Genomic DNA, 25923 nt, shown 5'->3' on the forward strand with positions numbered 1-25923 from the left:
CCTTAATTTTGCTGAGGCTGGCTTTGAACTCACAATCCTCCTGTGTCAGCCTCAGGAGCCTCTGGGATTATAGGCATGCGCCACCGGGCCTGGCTTGCTTCCTAATTTTTTACAGGGTAGGTAGTTGCAAATTCTTTTCCTTTAGGCCAAATTATTTCATAGTAATATGTCAATATGCTAACGTCTGGTTTGTTGCCCGCTGCTCCCCTACACTTAAGATAGTTAGAGGAAAGGAAAACAAGCCAAGACCAAAGGTAATTTGACCAACAGGCTTGGGAAGAATATTTCTGAAATTCTGTCTCAAAGATATAAACTAGTTTAAAAGCTATTTTGTGAAGCCCAATCATGCCACTGGCAGCCAGTATCCAGAAGATTCTGCTCTTTTCTCACGTTTTCCCTCCCCCAAGTTCGCACATATACCTGGGAAATGGAGAAATACAAATAAAGGCCTAAGCTTGAGGAGCACTGCCAGGAATGTTGGGACACTATAGCTGCCTGCTTTAGAGTAAATAAGAAAACGAAAGAAAATAACACTTCTACTTTTTAATTTTAATATCTTTTTAGGGGTGCAAACATTTTGTAGGTTTCAAAATAGGTAAGACTTATTTTATGTTTACTAACTGAACTATTTCACAACCAATTTACTTCAAGTACAGTGTGTTGAAAATTGGAGAACACGAGAAAAAAAATCAATATTTTTATAATTTTCCCTTTTCCTATCTTTAAAAAAAAAAAAAAAAAGAAGGTATTCTCTCAAATTCACCATTTTTTTTTTCCTTTTTCCTGCCCCACTTTCCCTCATACTCCACAGGATAAGAACTGAAAAACTGCAAGGACCATTTTATCTGCCATTGGAAAGCACTGTTTTTTGAATCATCTGGAAGCTGAGGCTGGGTTTTGGCTGCCCTGGCCAAACTTAAAATTGAGAAATAAGGTGCTCTGGTTCCCATTTCAAGCCGGAGACACACTTTCATTAAACTACACAGGATGCAAAATAAGATTTTCTCTGATGGGAAACAAATACACTGTACAATATTTTTTATGAGATTAGTAATTCTTATGTTATTTTCCTATCCAAAGAAATTCTATGACTTATAACTATTAGCATTATCTTAGAGAGATCAGCACCCTCATAAATGGTAAGAGAAAGAGCACAGGATATGTGCCTCAACACAGTTGGCAGATTCTGACATCTTTGCGAAAGTGTCTTAAAAAATTTCTTGGAAGTGTAAAATCAGCTGCCTCTGTTCATTCTTTCCATACATCTCCAGAATTCATACTGCACGATTCAGAGACAACGGTGTCAGTTGTAATACATACATACAATCCAACCTGGAGCCTTTGAGCAGAGGTTTTCAAGCATCACTGACAATTAATTACCACCTGGAAGGCGTGTGAAAACACGCTTTGCTGGGCTCCCCTCCCAGAGTTTCTGATTCTTTAAGTCTGGGGTGGGGCCTGGGAATTTGCCTTTCTAATTAGAGTTCTCAGGTGCTACTACTCATCCTGCTGATTCAGAAACCGCACTTTGAGAACTACTGCGCTATCCCAAACTTCCGTTGGCCTAGATTGATCAAAGCACAGTTCAGGGCTCTCTGCAAGGCCTTTGCTAAGCAGCGTCCTCTATTTAGGGCCTGATGGCATTTGAGGAAGATGATGTGTGTGGGGTTGGCCCAAGAGCATTCTTTCCCAGACTGACGCTAAGAAACAAGACGGCTTGTAATCACAACACAGCAGCTGAAGGTCAGGCGAACCGACTCCTTGAGGAAATCTCTATGCACGTGATCGGCTGGGCGTCTACACCCGCGCCTCCTCTGCCTCCTCCCCACCCCCAGGCCTGCCGGTCCCAGTGGAACCGCAAGACAGGACAGCCTGAGCCTCCCGGGTCCGCGGCATGCCATGGCGCTGCTGGGCGCCTTCCTCTGCTGCGTGCTGGCCGCCTGGCACAGCCGCCCGGGCCTCGGGCTGCCCCTGGCTCCCGCTGGCGGCGGGTGTCCCGTGGCGGCTGTGGGTGAGTCGTCAGGGAGCTTCGGAGGGCGCCGGGCCAAAGGGCTCCGCAAAGTCGGGAAAGTGAGCGCGGCAGCTGAGCGCTGTGCAGAGGCCCGGGCAACCTGGGTCCCGGCCCACCCGAGTGCGGCCCGACGGCGCTGAGTGGGCCGCGGAGTGTACCAGGGCAGGGCAGGGCAGGGCGGCCAAAGCCGGGAATCGGGTCACCCGCCGGCAACTCGAGGCAGGCCGGGAAATGTCCGCGCCGGCGGGGGCGCTCCCTCGGGCGCACTGGGTTCCGCCCGTCGGGCGTTTGTTTACATCCTGCGTCTCGGTGGCCAGGCCCCGGGGAAGGCTGGAAAAGTTACGGGCTGTTAGGTGTCGGCCACTCCTGGTGTCCCTGAACAGCCCAGAGCGCAGGGGGCCACGCAGAGGTGTCCCTCTCACTTCAGGGGTGTAAGTTTCAGTGGTATCTTCTGTCCTGCTCAGTGAGGTCGCTGGCTTTGTCTGCCATGCACTCAGCCAGAGAGCGACCACTCTCTCGGTGCTGCGCTCCCCCTTCCTTGGTCTACCAAACTGCGGGCCCGTTTTATTCATTTCCAACCAAGAATGAGGTGCCTGTTTTAACAGGCTTCTCAAAGTGTGGCCCCCGAACAATAGCAGGAGTATCAGCAGCACCTAAACTTTTTTGAAATGGAAAATTTCAGCGTCACGCCAGACTTCCTGAATCTGAAACTGCAACGCTGAGGCTCAACAGTGTTTTACAAACTCTTAAGGGGGTTCGGATGACGCTATAGCCAGTCTAGACTAAATAAAGGGTGAGAGATTGTACAATGCCTTTTGAGCCTTCAGTTTCAAAAATCAAGGAAGCTAACCTCCCTGACTCCCTTTTAAAATAATTGCTGTAGTGGCGTGTGGGGGGGCGGGGGGCGGGAAGAAAAAAAAATAGGTGTTCTGTTTGGGGATTAGCAGTCCCTGAGACTCAGAAGCAGGCTTAGTGCTCAACATTCGGTCTTCTCCCCCCCTCTCTGTGTCACTCTTGCTTGCTCTCTCCACTCACAGGATTTCAGGAACACTTTGGCTCTCAGGAAAGTGTCTTCTTTTTATCTCAAAGCCAAGTGCTATTGACTCTGCTGTCAGGCAGTTTGAAGTTAAGAACTGTAAATCGGTTTTTCTGATTGACAAATGTTAGTTATAACCAGAAATCGTCCCCAAAATGTTGATGTATGATGATGACTTCTGCTTTTATTATTGCTGGAGTTGTGTTGTGTTATGTTAACTATGTGGCTATATGGGATGTTCAGATAAAATGTCTCAGGTTGAAATTATTGAACCCTACCAATGGTAAACTCACCTTTTGGTTTTAATGATTGATGCCCAGGGTCTCCATGAAAACTTTATGGATAAGATGTGAAGCTTCTCTTCACTTCTTCCTGTTTTGGTAGGGAAGCTGCAGAGGAAGGGAAAGAGGTAAATGGATTCCAGAGGCCAGAGAAGTGTTGACTTAGGGGTTCTCTGAGCATGTAGTATTTTACATGTTTTCTGCTTGAGGTGACCAAGTGTCCCCTTTTTACCTCTGAGCCCTCAGTGCTTAGATACCTCCACAGCTTCTACCATGCCTGTCTCCTGCTTGTTTTGTGTTTGTATGTCTAAATTCCCTGTCTCAGTTTCTGCTCTGCTGGGTCTGTTTGGCCCCAGTGCTTTTGATTTAGCAAACTGGGGCCTATTGGTGTATTTAGTAGATAGGAACTAACATTATAAACAATAAATGACCCCATGTCCCAACATCTGAGCTAAGTAAGGTTCAGTGGGTTCTTTAGGATAAATGATACTGAAAGACTTGTATGATTTTGAGCATTTTTTTTAGATAATGTTGAATACACACACACATACCCATACACACATAATTTTTGGATATTTTTTTTAAGCACTCTGGACTTTGAACCAGGGAACTGGGATTGGTGTGTGCGTGGGCTCGGTCACAGGCCAAGTCCATGTCTTTAGATAGACATACATACATACAGATAGGCAGACAGACAGACAGACACACACACACACACACACACACACACACACAAACAGCACATTTTAAATACAGTTCATTAGGGATTCCCTAATTAATCCAGAGTTCATTATGCATAAATCTCAGGTTAAGAACTTGTCAGAGTTCTTGGCTTCTATTTAAAGATTTCCTTTAGTCAATCTAAATAATTAGCCCCTCATTTATCTGTCTGGCAATGCCATGTAGTAGAAAGAGCAGTGGAGTCTGGGGAGTTTGGCTCCAGTTCAGCTTTCATTACTGAATCATCATGTGATCTTGAGTAAATCCCCCAAATTGGCCTTGACCTAAAATGTCATCATATATAAAGAATATTTATTGAGGGTCTCTGTTGGTCAAACATACTCTAGATGCTGGAGGTATATAAACTAGGTACTAGATTACATCGTAAAAATGTTCTCTTAATTGCATTTTAAGTCTTGGGTTACACAAATTTAGTAAATTAATTTTCTTGTGGGACTTACTCTTCATAGTATCTCACACATAGATGCCATTGCCTATTTTTGTGTGAGGCAAGTGAGAGGATATTTGACTGAACACACACAGGGAGGCAGTGCCTGCAGTTCTGAAGGGCAGCAGCAACACTGGGTGGGATTCCGGAATTCATGTGGCAGCTCTGTTGTGTAAGATCTATGTGACTGGATTTAATTTCTGTGTACTTTAGTTCCCTATCTGTAAAATGCAGAAGAATAATGAATTAATGTATGTAAAGTATTAAAAAGCATAAACATGTGAGAAACATAGTAAGTACTCCATAATTTTTAACTTACTTGCCAACAGGGAAGTTCAATTTTAAATTAAAGTTTTGGAATTATAAAGTAATAACAGTCAAACTAAAGGTGGTACTTACTAGGTGCCATGCGCCTCCTAAGGGCTTTCCTGCTATGGAGTCTCTCAACCCTCACAGCAGACACTATTATTATTCCCACTTTACAAATGAAACCAGTTAAGGTCACTCAACCAAAATAGTAGGTGGTGGAGGATGTGTTGGAAGGCAGGTGATCTGACCCGTGCTTTAGCTCTCCACCACAGCACTTATGTCTTTTGTACAGTTTGCTATTCCTTAATATTCTACAAATAATACAAATACATGTTTACACAAGAGTGAGATGTCCAAGGAAAGGCAGCCTCTAGTATGATTGTGACCGCTTTGTCATCTCTACTTTGTGTACAGGATAAAGCAAATCTATACTGGAAATATAGGATAAGGTATTTTCTGCATTATGGAATAAAATCAATTACTCAGCAGATGTTTTCAAATGGTGACTAAGTACTGAGTAATTGACCATGAGGACTATTTTATGTCTATGTTCATCTAGATATGTTGTCTGGCACTTCTTAGGTGTGAATTTGTGTTATGAAATGATAATAATAACATTGGCAGGAAACAATCAAAAAGATTACTCATACTTTCCATCTTAAAAAATCATATTTTCACTTCATTTTTCCAGCTTTGGGCTGTATTAAGTTTTATTATGTTTATATAAATAAAGGCTTAAATTCTTTTTTTTTTTTTTTGCTCTGACACTTCTGTTGTGTTTCTGGTATAAATTAATTGGAATCATAGTGAACTCAAAATCCTATGTTCTCATGTGTGTTGAAGATTTGTTTTGAAAGTCATTTTAAAAGCAAATTCATCTGAGGAAAAAGTGCACGGAATATGCTTAGTAAAACAGTATAGAGATTAAATCAAAGTAAAGGAAATGTTTTCTTTTGCAACTCTGGAAATTAGTTATTGTCCTGAAGGTGTTTGTATTTACCCAAATTGGGGGAAACCATGGCCATTAAAGCTGCCTATTGATTATAGGCAGCTTTAAATCTATAATAAAGTGTCAAAAAAACCTCTCAGTGTTAAAGCAAGTTAAAAAATAAACATAAGAAAGCAGAAAAATCAATGATTTTATAATTTAATTATATAGATGCAAGGTTGGGGGCCCTTCAAACGAGGGCTCAGATTAACTGTATGTACTTGAGCAAATTTCTGGTACATGATTTCCTAGGTGATAGAATACTTTTGAGAATGAAATAACTTAGTATATTTAAATTGCTTATCACAGTGCCTAGCACATATTAAATAATAAAATGAGGTATCTACTATGACTCTTTGTTTTAGTGTGTCCTTCAAGGAAGTAACCTTTCTTAAGATGATTTCCAAACAGGCATGTTATCAAATGGATTTGGTTTCTCCCTGAAAACCCAAAGGGAACATTGTCTTTAACAACTGCTTCCTGTAATACTATAAATGCTTTGTACAAGTATATAATAGAAGGTATACCTCTATTAAATAGCTTTTAAGAATCTGTGGGAATTCCCTCTTGGGGCATATGACTATGGTTAAAGATTTATGCTCTTTCCTTTAATGTTGAGAAGAAAGTTATATAAAAAACTAACTGAGGTATACCTTTCTTCATTCTGCAGTTAACCTATTCATGTAACTCTGAGAAATCACATATTTCAGTGTCAGTTTTTTTGCAAGATGAATGTAAATAATTTCCCAAACCTTAAATTCTGTAAGGAGACATGCTATTAAGACACAGTATGATATTATCATTGACCTCTCAGAAGGATGTCCCCCAAAATTTCATTAGGCAAATTCTTCTTTGTTAGTAGTTGTGCTAATAAGCTCATTAGTTCTGACATATGTAAGTGGGATATTCATCCTATGTTCTCTGAATATTCATCTTCTCACAGGAAAGGATTGTATTTAACTTCATGGTATAAGGACATTTAAATTATTGAATCTTTTCTAATCATAGGGAGGGAAAACTGTTTCTAGTCTTAATGTAAATATTTGTATGGGAATTCCAAAAGAAAAGTATTTATCAGCATTTCTTTTCTGATCAACAGGACAGTTCTGGCATGTGACTGATTTACACTTAGATCCTAGTTACCACATCACAGATGACCACACCAAAGTGTGCTCTTCATCCAAAGGGGCAAATGCCTCCAACCCTGGCCCTTTTGGAGATGTCCTGTGTGATTCTCCATATCAACTTATTTTGTCAGCATTTGATTTTATTAAGAATTCAGGACAAGAAGCATCTTTCATGATATGGACGGGGTAAGTGAGCATATAAATATCATTAATTCCTTAGTACTTACCTATAGTATCCTAAACTTCATATGAATATTGACGTTTATAAGAATAATAATTGTTTTAAGAACCATTTCAGTTAAAAAATACTAGATCAAATTAGTCAACATTATTAGAGATAAAACTATTTTTGAAGTCCTGTTTTCTTTTTAATAATACATACTTTAGAAGTATGTCAGTGTTGACAAACAGATGATTCCATAAACATCACACCTGCATGAATATTTTAAAGTATTAATTAATGTGATTATTGGTCTTAATTAAATAATCGAGGAAAAAAGGCAACATGGGAGTTAACATGTGATGATAATTTTGTCAAGTCTCATTTTCGGCTGGAACAACTAGCTAGTTCCATCCATCATAACAGAATGAAGAGGCCTAGATTTCTAGTACCTTGAATAATCCCTGTAGTGTGTTTGCTTTGTTCTGTGGACTGTTTTAATTAATTTATACATTGCAACTTATTTAATTTTTACAGTAGGTATCATTATTATTCCTATTTTACAGTTAAGAAAATGAAGGCACTGAGCATCTAAATACCTTGCCCAAGTGTACATATTCAGGCCATTTGGCTCCAGAATGTGTGCTTTACAAATACTACAGTTTTTCTTTTCCCTCTCACATTACATTTTTGTTCTTTTTCTTTTTCTTTTTTAATAGGATTCTCCGTGGGGAAGAGGTAGGTGATGAGTAGTTTATCAACTCTCTCTCTCTCTCTCTTTTCTTTTTCTTTCTTTTTTTTTTTTTTTTTTTTTGTTGAGATGGGATCTTGCTATATTGCTCAGGCTAGGCTTAAGCTCCTGGCTTACAAAATGTTCTTGTTTCAATTTTCTGAGTAGCTTGGATACAGGTGCATGCCACCTAAAACCTCACCTGACATTAACTCTTTAACTGTAGTCTACTTTTTAAAAGTGGAAGTCTGCAGTGATGGGTATAGTTGCATAAGTCTCATGACTCTTAACAAAGATGGATTTTGTTCTTTACCATTCTTTCTCTTTTTCAGGGATAGTCCACCTCATGTTCCAGTACCTGAGCTCTCAACAGACACTGTTATCAAGGTGATCTCTAACATGACAATGACCATCCAGAGTCTCTTTCCAAATCTCCAAGTTTTCCCTGCCCTGGGCAATCATGACTACTGGCCACAGGTAAGTGTGACATCAATTTCCAGAAATGCTTAGAAAATTTTTCCCATCCCTAGTGTCAAAATTATGACAATAGCTAGCTAGGAGTAGGGAGCAGGAATGGGTCTTATGGAAGCAGAATGTATTCTTTGTGATAAACATCAAAGAAAGCAGGACAAATGCTTTGGGGACTTTAAAAGGATATTTTAAATAATTCATAGAAAATTATGTCAATAGTGAGTTTTTCAGAAGCAAATTACCCAGTATGTAGATAATTAATTCCTATCTATCTGGTTTGTAGATAATTAACCCCTGTTTTCCTTTACAATATTCTCTAGTTTCTCCATTTTTCTGGAATAATTTTCTTATTCGTTTGCATTCCCATGGCAGAGTTAGAAAAGAAGATTAATGTTGTCACATATTTGTATTTTTCAGAATTTCTATTAGGCATATAGAGATCTATACTCTCTGATTGTGATTAAAAACAAAAAACATAAAATGCTATTAACAATCAAAAAGGGAGGTCTAATGTTCAAATCCATTTTATCTAATTAAGATGTGATTCACAACAGAAACAATGTTAGATTATTTATTGCCTGATGTAGCCCTGGCCCCACCACTCAGTGTGGCCATTTGTTAAGATACCTGTGCATAACAGCTGGGACCATTTGTGGTTACAAGGTCCTGTTAGAGTATTGTAGAATTGTAGATTTGTGTAGATGTAAGATGTCTCAGAGATTACTGTTTAGTTAAGGGCTTGGCAAACTGGCCTGTGATTCAGATTTGGTTCATTGTATGTATTTTACTGGAACATACTATGTTTCCATTCTTTCTCTCTTTTTAAAAAATTGTCTGTGGTTGCTTTTTTTGTGCTATAACAGCAGAACAGAAAGGTTGTCACAGACAACATATTAACCATAGGCCTGGTGGATACACTGTCCTTTCCTTTGTAGAAGAGTGTGCTGACCCTGGTCTGGATCAACTCTCCATTTATAGATAAGAAAACTGAGGCCCAGAAATGTGGAGTTGCTTTTCTGAGTGCTCACAAGCACTTAGTTGCAGATCCCACGTTCTGGATCTTTTTTATCCCCGTTCTGTGTGTGTTTGGAGCCACATCCTTTCATATATCCCTTGTTCTTGCCAGACTGACACACTCAGCATTTCCTAAATGTGATTTACTTTGTCCACATTTATCCCTCTACTTAGAATATCTTTTCCATCTGTGTCATTGGATAGCAAGTGGAAGTTTTGATAATTTAGCTATCTAAACTGAGTAGAGTGATTTTGAAAGTTGTATTGTTGGACAAACTTTACTTTCAAGTGACTTCTTGGCTTTCACCTACAATCTTGACCTAATAGTATGTGAGTCTTTGTGAACCAGCCTCTCAGCCAGTGGTCAACTTTTATTACTATTGGAATGTTAAAACTACACAGCATAGCAGCTTGAGGATAAATAATGTGCTGGAGCCTGAAGTTACATACATTATTTTTATATGCCTTAGGTGACAGGCACACTGGAAAATAGGGAGTTCAGATAATATTCACTAGAATTTAAATCTCTATCCTGCCCTGCTTCTAAGAGCTTGATCTTGCATAACTCACATATGTCCCTTATCACTAGGTCACTTATTTGCAAATAGGAGAGGGAATACTTGCCTTGCAAAGTTTTTCTGAGAATTAGTGATACATATGAAAAGAAAACAGCTTGCTTCCTGGGACACTAAGTGAAGTGGTGGTTTTTGTAGCACTGAGGACTGGCACAGGATGCAATTTTTTTCTGACTCTTTGAAGATTTGTTTCATTTTATCTTTACCTCTGTCTTTTCATTAAGTCAAATTTTAAAATATTTCAAAGTTACAAATGCTAACTTATGCAACTTATCCTATTACACTTACAACTAAGATAAATTGGGCTGCACACATACCTTAAATTGTTTGTTTGTTTGTTTCACTTTCTAGCTTATTTTTTTGGGGAGGAAGGCAGTTGAACTCAGAGCTCTCTGTTCCCAAGCATGTGCTTTGTCACTGAGCTACACCAACAGATCCTAGCCTATGATTTTATATTTGAAAATATTTTTTTATAAAACTACCATCTTTCTACTTCACAGTTTTAGAAATATCAAATGTCACATGAAAGCCCCTCAACACATTGTCCCAAAGACTGACATCTGGGATCTAATTTTGAAGAATATGAAGAATAAATAAATTTGATAACTGTGATTTCTCCATGAAGATCCCATAAATCTTCACCATAGCTCCATAAACATGCATGCAGAGATGCATGTCCCACTCATTGCATCAGAGGCAGTGGGCAACCCAGGAGTTCCTTCTGTTGTGGTCTGATCGTGGTCCCCATTTACTCCTATGCTGGCAAGACTGGTGGTACCAAGATTATCACTTCCTATTATGCCTCCTTTCTCTGTGGTTAGCAGTCAAAGTCCAAAAGGACTGACAAGGTGGCACAGTTCAAGAGACAATTGGACCTATGAGGGATGGTGGGAAGACCTGGGAATTTATCAGCTGTCTTGATACATTATCTACTTTGTCTGCTCATATTTCTCATATTTAAAATACAAATATCTAGAGTGATTTTTATATATAGTCAGTCCTATGTAAATATAGCTCTGCATGTTCAGATAAACCAATTCTCAGAAAATATTTAAAAGAAATAACTTTATACTGAATATGTACATACCTTTTTCTTGCCATTACTCTCTGGACAACATAGAATAATGGCTATTTACATGACATTTAGATTGGATTAAATATTATAAGTAGTCTGGATATTATTTAAAATATATATGGGGATGTGTGTAGGTTTTATGCAAATTCTATTCCATTTTATATATAGGACTTGAGCATCCTCAAGATTTTAATATCCTAGGGGGATCCTGAAACCAATCCCCTGTGGATACTGAAGGATGGCTACAATTTTAAGATTATCCACCATCATTCTATACTTTAGCAGTCAACCCAAAATAAACCAAAATCCAATACTTCATGGATTTATATTATTATTAATATCATCATTATTGTTATTATCAATTTCAACTCAGAATCTAGTTTGGCAGAAGCTATGTGTATTTCTCAGGTAGGTGACCCTGATCTCTTAAACAAACTTAAAATATGCTTTGAAAAATTGTCTCCAGTTAAAACGACATAATTATAAATGCATGGAATATAATATGCTCCAATTAAGTCCTCAATACTTACCATCCCTTTCCCCCTCCTTCTACCCACAATTTCCTTTCCTCTACTCTAAATATATGTATATATATATATATATATATATATATTTTTTTTTTATATATAATTTTAGTGTCTTGTGGATATACATAATTGTGAGATTTACTCTAGTATATTCTTATGTGAACATTGGAAAGTTAGGTCAGATTTATTCCATTATTTTTCCCTTATCACATCCCGCCTCCCTCCCTCTCAATCCCCTTCTTCTACTCCCCTGTTGATCCATGTTGACAAGAGACTCCTCTAAGATATAGGTTTATTCAGGCTGTGTATTCAGGGAAATGATATGAATAAAGAATAGGGCTTAAGTTTTTCAGATTTTTTTAAACATGAGAAATTATTATCCAATTTCACAAATGGTTTATTATGTTTTATTCAGCACTTTTAAAAATTCTTTCTTCCTAGAGTTTATGTCACTATTAATAATATTTCAGGAAAACAAAGGTACTTTATAATGATTTAAGAAAATTGATACAATAAAAAGACACTTGAAGATGAAAATGCTTTATATTTTATAAAGTATTATTTTTAAAAATCAAAGCATATTGATATAACTTAAATGGCCATTAAGACACTTCTTCAAGTCAGAAACATGTGGTTGTAAATCTTTATTCAGTGAGCTGAGAACCTTCATAGTAGTTGTAGCATTCAGAGGACTTTGTTAAAGTCTTAAATCATGTTTTTCTGGTTCCCACAGCATGCTAGACCAGGCCCTGCATGTTCAGGCTCCAACCTGTCTTCAGTATCTGTTTCATGAACACAACTCCCATGTCCATGCTATAGACCCTGGCCACATGAAAACAGGAGTTTTCTCTGTTTGTAGCACTGCTCTCTGTGCTTCTGGGTCCTTGTTTGAGCCTTTTTTGTTTTGTTTTGTTTTGTTTTGTTTTGGTGGCCTTTCTTGTCAACCTGATGAAGTCACCATGCAAAACTGGGTGTGATTGGTCTCTTTGCACTCCTCTCTAACTTGACTATCCCTGCTTCTCTGCTCCCAGGACCTCTGTGGTAGCACAATGTCTCATGGTTGATTACGTTTGGCTCTCCTCCCCCAACTAAGTTATCAATTTCTTGAAGATATCATCTATCTAGTGTTCAGCCTGTGTCTACAGATGCCTGACACAGTAGTCAACACTCAAGTAATATATAAATTAATTAATCCTTTAAAGCTTAATTAATTAATTAATATCTTTGAAGTTTCAATGTGGATTATATTGTTTGTGGTCAGGATCAGCTGCCTATAGTCACCAGTGAAGTGTACAATGCAGTGGCCAACCTCTGGAAACCATGGCTAGATGAAGAAGCTATTAGTACTTTAAGGAAAGGTAAGTGAAAAAGTATCCCCATTTTACCTACTTTTTTATTCATGTTGTTTAGAATTAAGTCTTGAGTGTTTTCTTGGATGAGCCAAGGATGGTGAGTAGTTACGTTGCCATGTGATGTGAACTTGTTTATCTTATAGGGAACTCTATCCCTTCCTTTCCACCCTCAATCAGGATGCTCCACGTGAAGCAAAAGCTGAGCTTCAAATTAGAATGTAAATAAGTATATGTTTTCAATTGGAAAATTGATTGAGAAGAGAGAAAGGATGCTAACGTTTAGCCAGCAAGCATATTTTACAATGCTAACAGTTGGCAAAGTGAGAATAACTAAGCTTTTCACATGGACCTTGAGGTGCTTGGAAAAGTCATGTAGAGCAAGTGCCTGGTGAGGCCTTCCTGGGTATTGTCTGAAGGTCCCTTCTCCACTGGCTCCCAACACACGAGGATGTAAACCCTGATGTTTTCTCAACTTCACTGCAGTGGTGATCTGTGAAACTTAACTTTTAGTCTTTTAAATTTTTGAGAAAATTATTAACTTAATGACTGGACTTCTCTCAATTCAAAGTCTGTCTTTCACTATTTTCTTTAAACCTTTTGCCACTATTTTCTTACTGTTGTTTTTGCTAATGCTCAACTAATCACAGTATGTATGACTTAGAGTCCTGTTATCTTAGAATTAGGCCATGGACCTTATTCATTTGGGGAACGGTATCTAGTCCTATCCTCCCAAACCTGAAACACCCACGGAGAGCTTGTGTATATTGAAAGAAGAGCCATAAAAATAATCAAGATTCCTAAAGAGATATTCTAGATTATAAAGAGGCTCAGCTCAACACAATGAGAGGAAGGCACAAAAGAGCTGACGTGGAATGCTGGTCCTAAGAAAGAGCCATATGAGTTGTACAATGATATCCACTTCAACCATGATTATCTAACTTCCACTTAGAGATTAGAGTTGAACATCGTAAAAGGCTTTCAATGAAAGTCTTAAAAGCAATAGTGATTTGAAGGAACTCAAAGTTTATCATACTAAGAGCCCAAAGTGAGAATTGCTGTCATCTTCTACTACTAGGAAATAAGGGACAGCTTTTCAAAAACAACCCTACTACTACCATAGTGAAAATTATAAAGTGTTCTGGCTACAGAGAAAAAGAAATTAAAGAAGTAGCAATCAGTCATTGAAAGTTTGTGAGTGGGCAAAGAAAGCTCGCCCAAGCTCTTACTATCTAACTCCGGAAGCACCAATGCAGCAGACCCATGAGTGATGATTCCCAGTAGTTCAGAGGCCTGAATGGGATCAAACTTTTAAGTCTCTCCTCCACTGGGGACTGTAACACCTCTGGTTTATCTGACATTTTTTTTTTTTTTTTAGTAGTCTCTAGCAAGATCTCGGTATATTCGCATTATTTAGATTTTATATTTCACGATTGTTCATTTTAACTCCTCCATCCTATTCAATCAGGGGTTGATATATAACTCTTTCTTTTATAAAATTCAGTCTAATTAATTAATACCCAAACATTTAATTATTTTTTCATCTGAATATTGGCTGCAATTGTTGTATCCTCAGTATGTATACACTGAGCCTTGGCACATACCAGGTTTTCAAGAAATGTTTGTTAAATCGATTGTTATTTAAAGAGTGAGAGGCAGGTCTAAGCTTCCTGATATATATGCATTTCTAAGATGTATTTTTTAAATTGTTTTTACAGGTGGTTTTTATTCACAGAAAGTCACAAGTAATCCAAACCTTAGGATCATCAGTCTAAACACAAACTTGTACTATGGTCCAAATGTCATGACCCTGAACAAGACTGACCCAGCAAGTCAATTTGAATGGCTAGAAGATACTCTGAACAGCTCGCAGCAAAATAAGGAAAAGGTAGATCCCATAGACTCAAATCATGGATAAACAGAAGGCTAAATTTGTTTATTTATTGACTTGACCAGACACAGATATTAAGGATGATATTAAAATTTAAAGATTTAAAAAATTAAGATCAAGGTCATAGTTACTATATATTATCAACAGTGTAGTATAAATGAGGCAAGTGCAGATGTAGTGAACTTAATAATTTCATAATTTTCTCTCTTTTGTCATAAATAGGAGAGTTGGTATATTTGATTTCTGAATTTTAATTAATATACTTTCAATGTTGGGTATCCAAATATCATTTAGTTATGATAAATGTGCAAAAAGAGTCTCATAAGGCCTTTCTTGCATTTCTTTTTCCAGGTGTACATCATTGCACATATTCCAGTAGGATATCTGCCTTTTTCGAGTGGTATCACAGCAATGAGACAATACTACAATGAGAAATTGATAGATATTTTTAGAAGATATAGCAATATCATTGCAGGACAATTCTATGGACATAATCACAAAGACAGCTTTATGGTTCTTTCAGATAAAAAAGGTAGTGTGACATTCTGTTTGCAGTTTTTTTTTTTTTCTTTAATTTGGTACCAGGAGTTGAACTCAGGATGGTTAACCACTTAGACACATCCCAGCCCTTTTTATTTTTTATTTTGAGACAGGGTCTTGCTAAATTGCTTAGGACCTCATTAAGTTGCTGAGGCTGGCTTTGTGATCCTTCTGCTTCAGCCTCTAGAATCATGGGGATTCCAGGTATGCACTACTGTACCTGGCTGCATCTGATCAGTAAAGATACTGGAGTAAAGCAGTGACTATCCAGTAAGTTTACTGATTCAGGAACTCAGAATCTTTGATTAAAAAAACCTGTCAGCACTGGCCTTTTGTGAATACCTTTAATGGTTATATGGTGAATGTCCAAATCAAAAGACTAGGCCTGTAATTAGATTTCTGCACTATAAGCTCCTATTAGATGCACAGAGCCAGCATCATTTGTTTGATGTCCACATAAAAATACCTGAAATGCTTAGCTCACTCCAATTTTCTTTCAGATACCTGAGTTTAGGAAGATATTACTGTTGTTAACTTACCTCAATTTCTTTTTATATGACAAGTTAAAAAAATAACTTGTCATATAAAAAGAAATTGAGGTAAATTTCTCTTTTTCATAATTTAAAAATCTGAGCACAATTTACACAATGACTTACCTATAGGTGCTTAACTGCTATTCTTGCTTATTCAGCAGTAAAAGAAAAGAAAAGGAAAGAAGCTCTAGCAGGACACTGAGAGTTAAAACATCAGAGTTCGGATTTTATGCTAGACCGAAGGAAAATCAATGTGCATTTTCTTTCATGATTGGGGAAGAATTTTCAAATGTTTACCTCTCATCTAAAATGAGTTAGCTTGGTAAAAATGATTACTTTCTAGCATTTGAGAAAATTTTTTCACTCAGAAAAAAATTTACTTTTATAACAGATAATCAAACATTGTGACACTTTAGTCAAATTCTTAGTATATAAATAGTGGTATATGGTTTTAGGTAGAGGTACAGAATGAACTAGTCCAAAAGTTTTTGTGTGTGTTCCTATGATAGACTTGAACATTTTTTATTATGAAAATTTTCAAATATATAAAACAGTAGAGGGAATGATACAACAAACATCTATATTCATGATTTTATCATTCATATTCAACATCTATCAAGGTTTTGCTACATTTGCTTTTTATATAAATCTGTACTGTATATATATATATGTATATACATATGCATACATACATGAATACATACATACATGTATGTGTGCATATGTACACTTCAGTGTTTAAAATGAAGTATTGAAAAGTGAAATCAAACATCAGATCTTATGTCAGCCCTATGTATTCCTGAATTCATTATAAAATATATGGAGAATTGATAGAACCATAATTATCAACATTAATTCTTTGGTATTGATATTATGAGTTTTTTGCTTTCTTAAAAGTGTCTCTATAATTGTTTCAAGTCAGGATTCATCAATGATCATACATCATTTGTCTATTATGTCTGTTAATCTCTTAACCTGGAAGCTATTCCTATTTTTAATATAGTTAAACTCAATTTAAAAGAAAATTTACATATTTTTTCTCCAGGAAGTCCAGTAAATTCTTTGTTTGTGGCTCCTGCTGTTACACCAGTAAAGGGTGTTTTAGAAAAAGAAACTAATAATCCTGGTGTCCGATTATTTCAGTATAAGCCTTGTGATTATACATTATTGGTAAGTTGGCATGATTTCAGAGTTGACCCCATATTTATGCATATCTTTGCAATTTTCTTTATTTTAGTTGAATGATTCTCAGCACAGCCTTGTGCGATGTATTTTATGCTGCAGTCTCATTATATATATATATATATATATATATATGATATATACATATATATATTATGTTTGGAATGTCAGCACTTTCTAAGTGTGGGCTGGTGAGGTTAGTCTTGGGAACTATATCTATCTCTCTAAGGACTTCACACTTACTGAAGAGTTCATTGGATAGTGCTTTATTTATGAACTTGGATGCAAATTGAAATTTTTTGCTAAGCCATATTAATTACTTTTCCAAAGCATAACTATAAAGAAGAGTGTAGGCTTTGGGATCATATTTTTCTCTTGGGCTATATTACTGAACTTCTCTATGTTCTAGTTTATTTATCCCTAAAGTGGGAATTAAATATGCCTGAATTTACTGGGTAGCTGTGAGGATTCCATGGACAAATCTATGTGAAGTACTTAGAGAGATGATTAACTCATACTAAGTGCTCAATACATGTTTGCATCAAATCTTTGTAAAGAAAAAAATTCAAACTTGACATTTGCCTTTGAGACAAAAGTTCTCTGGAGCATATTCATGACTCTGCTTTAGAACAATATAGCACCAAAAGGATGGCCATTTAGGTTATAGGTACTTTAGCTTGGGTAACTGCCTCTCTCTACAAATATAATTTGAAAGATTTTTCCACTAGTAAAGCAATTGTTTATATAATTGCATTTTCCCTAAATAAATTTAAATAAGGTATAACTCTTTTATTCCTTAAAATAACAAGGAAATAGGGCAACAAAAATCTGGTTTCATTCAGATATGTTCGATTAAATGGAGAATAAAACATTGATAAACTAATTCAAAGAAATTCTTTTACAACTGTTAGTTGCATGCTTTTGGATCTGAACCTCAGATATATACACATACCCATACATGTCTATGCATGTACATAGATGAATATATATGATATATATATATAACCTATATGAATTATATGTGTGTGTGTATGTTTGTGTGTGTATACTGATATGCTGACATGGAATGATTCCCCTTAATTTGCATTAATTTTAAAAGTACAAAATACTTTATATAGTATGACTCCTTTTTTTTTTGAGAAGTCAAAATAGACATATATTTTCTAAATATTTATCTTTGTTTTGTATGTAAAGAATAGAACAAAACTTGTACATTGCAGTGCTGAAAAACATTTAGCTATTGCTTCACTGGGAAAATTAGTGCCTTGATTTGTAGTGTTTGTTGATTTCCAAGATAGAAATAACTCCTGTCGTGGACAATTTCAAGGTACCAAAGTGACATTGTCTGACTTTCCAATGTTTCTGAACACTTCAGTCAGCTTTTGTGAGCTGGCTTGAGCAGCCTCTAGCACACTACCATACTACACACAGCTGTTAGCAGTAGTCACCTTTGAGTTGTGTGAATTAAATGAAATTAAAAATTTTTATTTTGTACATCTCTCTTTATATTTTGGGTTATTTACTATATATCCTTTTATAATTTCTAAAATTTAAAAAGTGATGACAGATTTTATTGAGCATTTTCTTTGAAACCAATTTTAATGACAACAACTTTAAAAACGTCACATAAATCTTAATAAGCACTCTTCATATTTTGTAATGCTTCATATGCCATAAAAGTGAACCAAGTTTGTTACTGTCTTTAAATTTAGGATATGTTGCAGTATTATCTGAATCTGACAGATGCAAATCTAAAGGGAGATGCCAATTGGAAGCTGGAATATATCCTAACTCAGACCTATGACATTGAGGATTTGCAGCCAAAAAGTTTATATGGATTAGCTAAACAATTTGCAGTCCCTGACAGTAAGCAGTTCATAAAATACTACAATTACTTCTTTGTGAATTATGACAGCAGTATAATTTGTGATAAGAAATGTAAGGCCTTGCAAGTTTGTGCAATTATGAATCTTGATTATGTTTCCTATGTAGATTGCCTTAAGCAATATTATATAAAGTATGGCCACAGTTTGTGTTCATAGAAAATAAAACATTTCTGTTTTTGAAATCAGTTGTGGGAATTGTTATGTAAATTGTTGTGAATTACTGAATGGGCAAACAGAATTATTGTTTTTGCTTTCTTTCTTGTGATTCCCATATGTAGATATCCATAACAATCTAATTTTATTTTATTAAATACATTTAAAGTGCCCATTAATAGAGTGATGTTTGGATGTAAAGATCCTTTTTCCAGTTTGTATAATTATATCTAATTTATATTCTTGTTGAAATTGTCAATCATAAAATAAAGCAAATTACTTTTCTCTAAGCATGAAGTGTTTTTAATATGATTTTCAGTTTTAATTCACTTGTTAAAAACTCATATGTAAATTGAGGTTCAAACTGTTTTACATCTCATGTGTAAACTGATGCAAATATTGTTTTCCATGCACTGTCTACTCTTGGGAAAACACCAGTGTCTCATTAGAGCCATCTCTGCCCAACTTTCTTCATTCTGTGCTTTTGACTTTATGCAATAAACACAAAGCTGGGACTTCATTTGGCTAACAGTAGAGGTGACAGCTCTTTCTGAAACTTCTTGTTGAATAAAATCTGAGACTTGCTCTCATCATTAATTTCATCAGATGACAAAGTTGTGAGACAGTCCCCCTTAAAGGTGGTACCCCTGGTGGTCCTCTAACTCTGGGAGCCACCAATAAACTCTGTAAGAACTGAACCACTGCAAATAATCAGTTGGTCAGTTCTCTAAGGCCAACTTGGAAAATGGAATTCTCTATTGCTTGGCAACTTAGTTATAGAGGTAGGCTTAAGAGTTCAATCTCAAAAATAAATGCTAAGAGTCATGTATAAAACGTCTAGGATAGCATTGTTTAAATATAACAATAAACAAAACCTATAAATTATTTAAATATATATCAACAGGAAAATGGATAAATGGAATGTGGTTTATTATGGAATATTATAGAGAAGTAAAAATGAATATGGATAGATGTTAAGCATAATGATGTTTTAAAATGGTAAATACAATATATAGTATTACCATTTAAATCAAACTTAAAGTTTGACCTTTAAACTTAAGGTTTTTGCATTTCAAAAACAAGGAGGGAGGCAAAAATAGCATTTATATCTTAGAGATAAGTGAAGTAGACCAAAAGAAGTATTACTAAAATAGATATGAAATACAGAATATATGGGCTATGGCAAATGGAAGAGTTGTTTGAAAAGAGATAAATAGGGAGATTTAACTAATGGCTATATAAATAATGCTCTATTTTTCTATATATTAATACCTATTAAAATCTTATAATATGTAGTATACTCTTTATAAGGAAAGATGTAAGTTAAGCCTTTAAACATGATGATCTGGCTCTTCCATGGAGAATGACTTATAGTGAAAGCACCTGAGGGTTGAAGTAGTCTGACTGAGAGGGATCCTTGGACTCAGATGGTGGGAGAGGAGAAGGGTAGCCCAGTTCATGATATATTTTAGAAGGAGAAGCAACAGGATTTGTTGATGAGATGGATGTAAGAGACAAAATAAGAAGATTTTACCTGGAACAACTGGCAGATGGTATATTATGAAGGAGTTGGGATTATTATGAAAGGAGAAGAATGATGAGAAGGGCATGAGGGTAGAGCAACAGGTTATCATTGTGCATTACTGCTAGCTGGGACTACCTAAGGACTCCTCCATCTCATTAAATGTTTTGTCATTACAATTATTTCTATATTGAGGATATGAAAGTTTCTTTAACAAAATAATTGGTATCCTAAGAAAGAAGCCAAACCAACTCAAACTCACTTTATTACTTTATTTCTACAATATTTAAAACTTGTTAGGAATAAATATGACTTGCTTATAGAAGTGTGTCATCTGCCCACCTCCCTGCCGGTACAATGCTAGACAAATGTGTGGACATTTAAGGAAAGGGAAGATAGCACTAATTCAATTACTGATGAGCTATCTATTCTTTTGTGGAAAAAGGATTCCTTTGTATAGAATCCCTTATTTGAATTGCTCTTTCTTGGAGCAATTCTGTGCATAAGCATAGTGTAGGTAAACCACACAGTGGACCCCTGGTAGAAATAATGAAAAGATAAGGAGCATTATCTACATTATAGATAACGTTTCCCAAGATGTACCTGAAGTTTCTGTTTACAAAATTAGCCATATTAAATGCAGGTGATTCAGCATCCTTACTTATTAATAAAGGGAATTTCCTTCTTTAATTTGTATATACTACTTAATTTTAAAATTGTAAATCATTATAAAACTCTTGTATCTTTTATAGTACAAATTCAGTCTTGTGCATTCTATTCCATACACAAACATTTCATTTTGAAAGTTTTATGTCCTCAAACTTTAAATACTGGAGACAAAGGAAATGGCTATGCATGTCTACTGACGTAAAACTGGAGACGTCTTTACATACAGGACCAGGAATGGATGTGCTCTGTTGATTTCTATGGCCCTTTTGCTGCCTCTGTGTAGATTCCTACATCTTCCATCACATCTCGTATTCCAACTAATTAGAACGGACAGTTTCTAAACACAAATGCAATTACCCATATCATATTGTTGTTTTTCAAGTCTAAATGCCTCCATTTCTTCCTCCCCACAAACTATTTTTTAAAAGCTTTAGTGTATAAATTACCTTTGTTGTCAAAGCTTCCAACTTTTCTTCCTGAGGCTATCAGTTGATCATATGTCCTATTTTCTATTTCCTTCTTCACCATTAATTGAGAGAAAAAGGGCTCTGGCTTTACTCAAATTTGTATTTTTATTACCTAACATGGTACTTAACAAATAGGTAAGTTTTTTAGTTCTGCAGGACTGCCATACAAAATATCACACTGGGTGGCTTAAACAACAGAAATTTATGTCCCACAGTTCTGGAGGTAGGAAGTCAAGACACCAGCAGGTTTGGTTTCTGGTTTCTGGTGAGGCATTTCTTCCTTGCCTCCTCTCTCAGAGGGCTGCCTTCTCTTGATTTCCTCACTGGGACTTTCCTCTCTGCATTTGGAGAGGGATGGGTGGAAAGTTATAGTTATATACCAGGTGCCCCCCTCCCGAAAATCATGTATAAGACAATGAGAAACTTTAGAGGTGAAATGACTGGGCTATGATAGTTTTAACCTAATCAGTACATTAATCCTGTGACAGGGATTAACTGGGTGGTAACTGTAGGCACGTAGGACATGGCTGGAGGAGGTAGGTACCTGAGGTTGTGTCTTTAGGGTATATGTTTTGTCCCTGATTGCCATGTCCTGAGCCATACTCTTCCACCAGATGTTCTGCTTCACCTCAGGTTCAGTGCTGTGGAGATGGTCATCTATGGACTAAGACCTCTGAAACCATGAGCCAAATAAACTTCTCTTCTTTTAAGTGTCTATTCATTTTTTTTCTGATCATAGCATGAAAAAGTTAATTGAAACAGAAAACCTAAAAGTAAACTCTGGTTTCTTTCTCATCTTTACTATTCCTATAAATTTAGGGTCTCACACTTATGACTTCCTTTAATTTTAATCACCTCCTTAACAACCCTATCTCCAAATATTGGAACATTGGGGGTTCGAGCTTCACCATATGAATTTGGACAGGAAGTTTTATAATAGTATTGAATAAATCAAATTAAATAATTTTCAGAGATGTTTCTTTTAATTAATTGCTGATACCTGAATTCCCTTACAAATAGAAACAATGTATTATTGAGTAGCAGAGTTACAGGTTTAAGATGGTCCTTTGGCAGAGGCACTCCTGTGCACTGTGTCCTATTCACACTGAAGTATAACGATTAATAAGTCAGCTCCTAGGCAACAGAGCCAATGCACCCTCATTCCAGTCTAGACAGGCAGAATGGATTTTGGCATTGGTGGGCTGGGGAAAAGGAACCGAGAAAGGAGATGAAGATGTTATGAAATAATAAAAGTTGAGCAGTTCACCCCCTCATATTCTGGTGGTAAGGAGGGCTTTGTGACTAGGAGGTGATATGATAAGGGATTGAAATTCAGAGCTTCCAGTCAGAGACATTTGAGACCGATGTCAGCTCCTCCATGTTTTTCTGATGGCAGCCAAGGTACTTATCTGTCTATAATTGAATTTTTCTCATCAATTAATTGAGGGCTGTAGTATCATCTAACTTATAAAGTTGTGGGAAATAAGTGAACACACCCCACTGTCTAGACATAGTAATCATTGTAAAAAGTCATAAGTATTAATATTATTTTTGATATGATCAGATGCCTAAAGAAATTAGAGTGTATTTGGCAGAGACACAGAAGAAATCAGAGAAATTGAACCCAGGGGTAGTTAGCCACTGAGCCACATCTGCAGACCTTTTTATTTTTATTTTGAGGCAGGGTATCACTAAGTAGCTTAGAGTCTTGCTAAATTGCCAAGGCTGGACTCGAACTTGGGATCCTCCTGCCTTAGCCTCCCGAGTTGCTGGAATCACAGGTGCTTACCTCACATTTTTCAGAGTTGCTCTGGAGAATATTCAGTTTATATACAAATGAAGCCACAATGATGGTATCTTTATGGCTCAGTTCTCTCTATGAGTATGTATTGAGTTCCTCTAATGTTCCTGGCATTGTCTTTGGTGCTAGTGATACAGAAATAAGCAAAACAAAGATTTGGGTACTAGCAGAGTTCCCCGGAATGCACATTAGTGCAATGCATGTGTGTGTGTGAATGGCTTTGAGTGTATACTGATTGCACTTGAGCCACATTGTATATAATAACAACTGGTTTAATAAATGATATGCATTTTATAGGGCCACATTTATTATAATGGACTGTATTCCTAGAGAACTAATTAGCTGTGATTGTCATGTCACAAAATGAAAGCTTCACAAACACGGACAGTTGTATTACAAAGATGTCCATCATTCTTAAATATTTGGGATGAATGATCAAAAGAAACTAAAATGACTGCTTCATCTGAAACCATGTAATTTTATAAATATGGAGATGGATACTGCAATGTGGAAGAAAAACCTGTTTCCAACCAGCCTATGGCAGATTTCATGATTTTTCTTATCAATGTTGAGGGAACTGTGTAATAATTACAAAAAAAAACCCTTTTTGTGGGGGTGCCATGTAGGCATTTGCTCTCAGATCACTCAGACCATGAGGGAGCAGGGCTTGGAACAATGATAGCGTTCCACAGGGCATTTTGCTAAAGTGCTCATTTTCCCTCTTCCCTGTTAAGTTCTCAAGATGCTACCAAAAGGTGTTGAAGCACCATAGCAACAACCTGAGGAGGTTTCTAGTCACCTGAAAATTCATTAACCCACATTTTCTCTTCAATTATAGCAAGACTCTTTAGCTGAAATCTGTGTAATTCCTCATTATCTTTTGTTTGGAAAGGGTTGATGGGCATTATCTTAAAATATTGGGTAATAAAACTATTTGACAATTTGAAAGATGACTTTAAAAATTCAAGATGACATTCACTCATTGTTTGTATTTTAGTAGTTATTTTTGCTCTCCCAGGAAAAACCCAAATCTTTCATTTGGAGTCTCTATGCTTTAAAAGCTAAACGGGACCCTGCTAATATGTATACATTTAAGATACTGTTTGTCTTCTTTAGTTGAGGATGGTAGGCTGTAGAATATTAAATTGGTATTTCTTTGTTTAGTGGCTGCAGTGTGTTTGTTTATGTTATTCATAAGAGACATTTGAGACCGATGTCAGCTGCTCCATGTTTTTCTGATGGCAGCCAAGGTACTTATCTGTCTATAATTGACTCTTTTATGGAAAAGGGAGGAGTGGATTCACACATTGATCAAGCATTTTCTTAGAGTCTATTATGTATATGGGGGTTCAAAGACAATTGAACGAGGAAACAAAAAGGAAGGCATATATATAAATAGGTAAATAAAAATTATTGCAGTACAGAAATTGTATTGATTTTAATGTCACATTTTGCCCAGTTCTTTGTAGTTTTATTTTGTTTGTCTGTGTTTTTTATTTGTTCATTCAATTATTTAACAGGGTTTCCTTATGCTGCCCAAGGTTGACCTTCAACTCAAGATCATCTCACCTCAGCCTCCAGAGTAGCTGTGATTACAGACATGACCTCTTTCATTTTAGTTTTGAGTTTCTGGTTCTGACCTTTAACTGAGAGTTTGAACAAGCTTTATCAATGTATTTCAGACTTGTTTTGAATTATTTTAGAAATATAGTACCCCTGTGAGTCTTAGGTGGCTTTTTCTACTTTTGTTATGTTAGTTGCATATATTATCTATGGTGGACTTATTCTGTTGGCCAGCTTCCAATGAAGTACACCTACTTCTTGATTTGACCAAGATCAAGGAAAGAGTTTTCTGCTTTGTAAAACAGAGGTAGTAATAGAACTTCATAGTCTTGTGAAGATCAGAATCTATTGTGGCAAAGCATGTACAACATGTCTGACACATAGTAGATTCTACAAAAATGCATTTAAACCACAAAAGTCACATACTACCCTTTAGGTTCATCATGGTCTACTTGGCTGTTGTGGTATACCCAAGTCAACTTTCTTTGTTCTTTTGTGGTAGAAATGTTAGCCATTGCTAAATTCTTGGATGCCAGGTTAAAGCAAAAGCAAGTTTTGGTCAAATTATACCACAGATACAGGTATTAATTAACTAAATACTTATTTTTAAGAAAACATAGAGAACAATAATAAGTTAAATGACAAAAAAAAATTTATACAACTAATTTTATGGTCATGAGAAGCCCTGACTTCTCATCTATTGAGATGCTTTGAATGCTACCTAAATGAAAGTTTTCCTGGAGATGATTGCTGAAGTTCTAGAAACAGATATTTCAGTCTTACAGCTATTTAGATGTGCAAAATGAGGACAGTGAGGCACCTATCAAAGAGGCAAAATCCAAGGAGGCACCCCAAATTCTGTGTTCAAGAGAGGTAATATTATAAGGCAGTTCTT

The 25923-nt window shown here is 36.3% G+C and overlaps 1 protein-coding gene across 3 annotated transcripts; it reads left to right on the plus strand.

Moving 5' to 3' along the window:
* The first annotated feature begins 1725 nt into the window (after positions 1 to 1725).
* Positions 1726 to 19296, plus strand: Smpdl3a (sphingomyelin phosphodiesterase acid like 3A). 3 transcript variants are annotated; one of them, XM_058586262.1, is made up of 8 exons: positions 1726 to 1743; positions 6893 to 7106; positions 8143 to 8287; positions 12734 to 12830; positions 14540 to 14709; positions 15064 to 15244; positions 16831 to 16955; positions 18680 to 19296. In XM_058586262.1, exons 2-8 carry the CDS (start codon positions 7093 to 7095, stop codon positions 19007 to 19009), a joined length of 1062 nt encoding a protein of 353 aa, XP_058442245.1. In that variant the 5' UTR covers positions 1726 to 1743; positions 6893 to 7092; the 3' UTR covers positions 19010 to 19296. The 3 variants fall into 3 exon arrangements, with proteins under 3 accessions (XP_058442245.1, XP_046322962.1, XP_058442246.1); XM_046467006.2 differs by lacking the exon at positions 1726 to 1743 and adding an exon at positions 1779 to 2011; XM_058586263.1 differs by lacking the exon at positions 1726 to 1743 and adding an exon at positions 7800 to 7818 and having other exon boundaries at positions 6967 to 7106.
* The last annotated feature ends 6627 nt before the right edge of the window (positions 19297 to 25923 follow it).

The sequence above is a fragment of the Marmota monax genome, unplaced genomic scaffold (genome assembly GCF_021218885.2).
Source record: "Marmota monax isolate L192 unplaced genomic scaffold, Marmota_monax_Labrador192_F-V1.1 WCK01_AAM20220418_F8-fsc00140, whole genome shotgun sequence".
Lineage (NCBI taxonomy): Eukaryota > Metazoa > Chordata > Mammalia > Rodentia > Sciuridae > Marmota > Marmota monax.

What these genes read in the sequence shown, in the direction of transcription:
- Smpdl3a (XM_046467006.2), top strand. Translation starts at nt 1,900, where the DNA reads ATGGCGCTGCTGGGCGCCTTCCTCTGCTGCGTGCTGGCCGCCTGGCAC. An exon ending in TCTTTCATGATATGGACGGG is followed by an intron (nt 7,107 to 8,142) that starts GTAAGTGAGCAT and finishes TCTCTTTTTCAG; the next exon opens with GGATAGTCCACCTCATGTTC. An exon ending in GGTTCTTTCAGATAAAAAAG is followed by an intron (nt 15,245 to 16,830) that starts GTAGTGTGACAT and finishes TTTTTTCTCCAG; the next exon opens with GAAGTCCAGTAAATTCTTTG.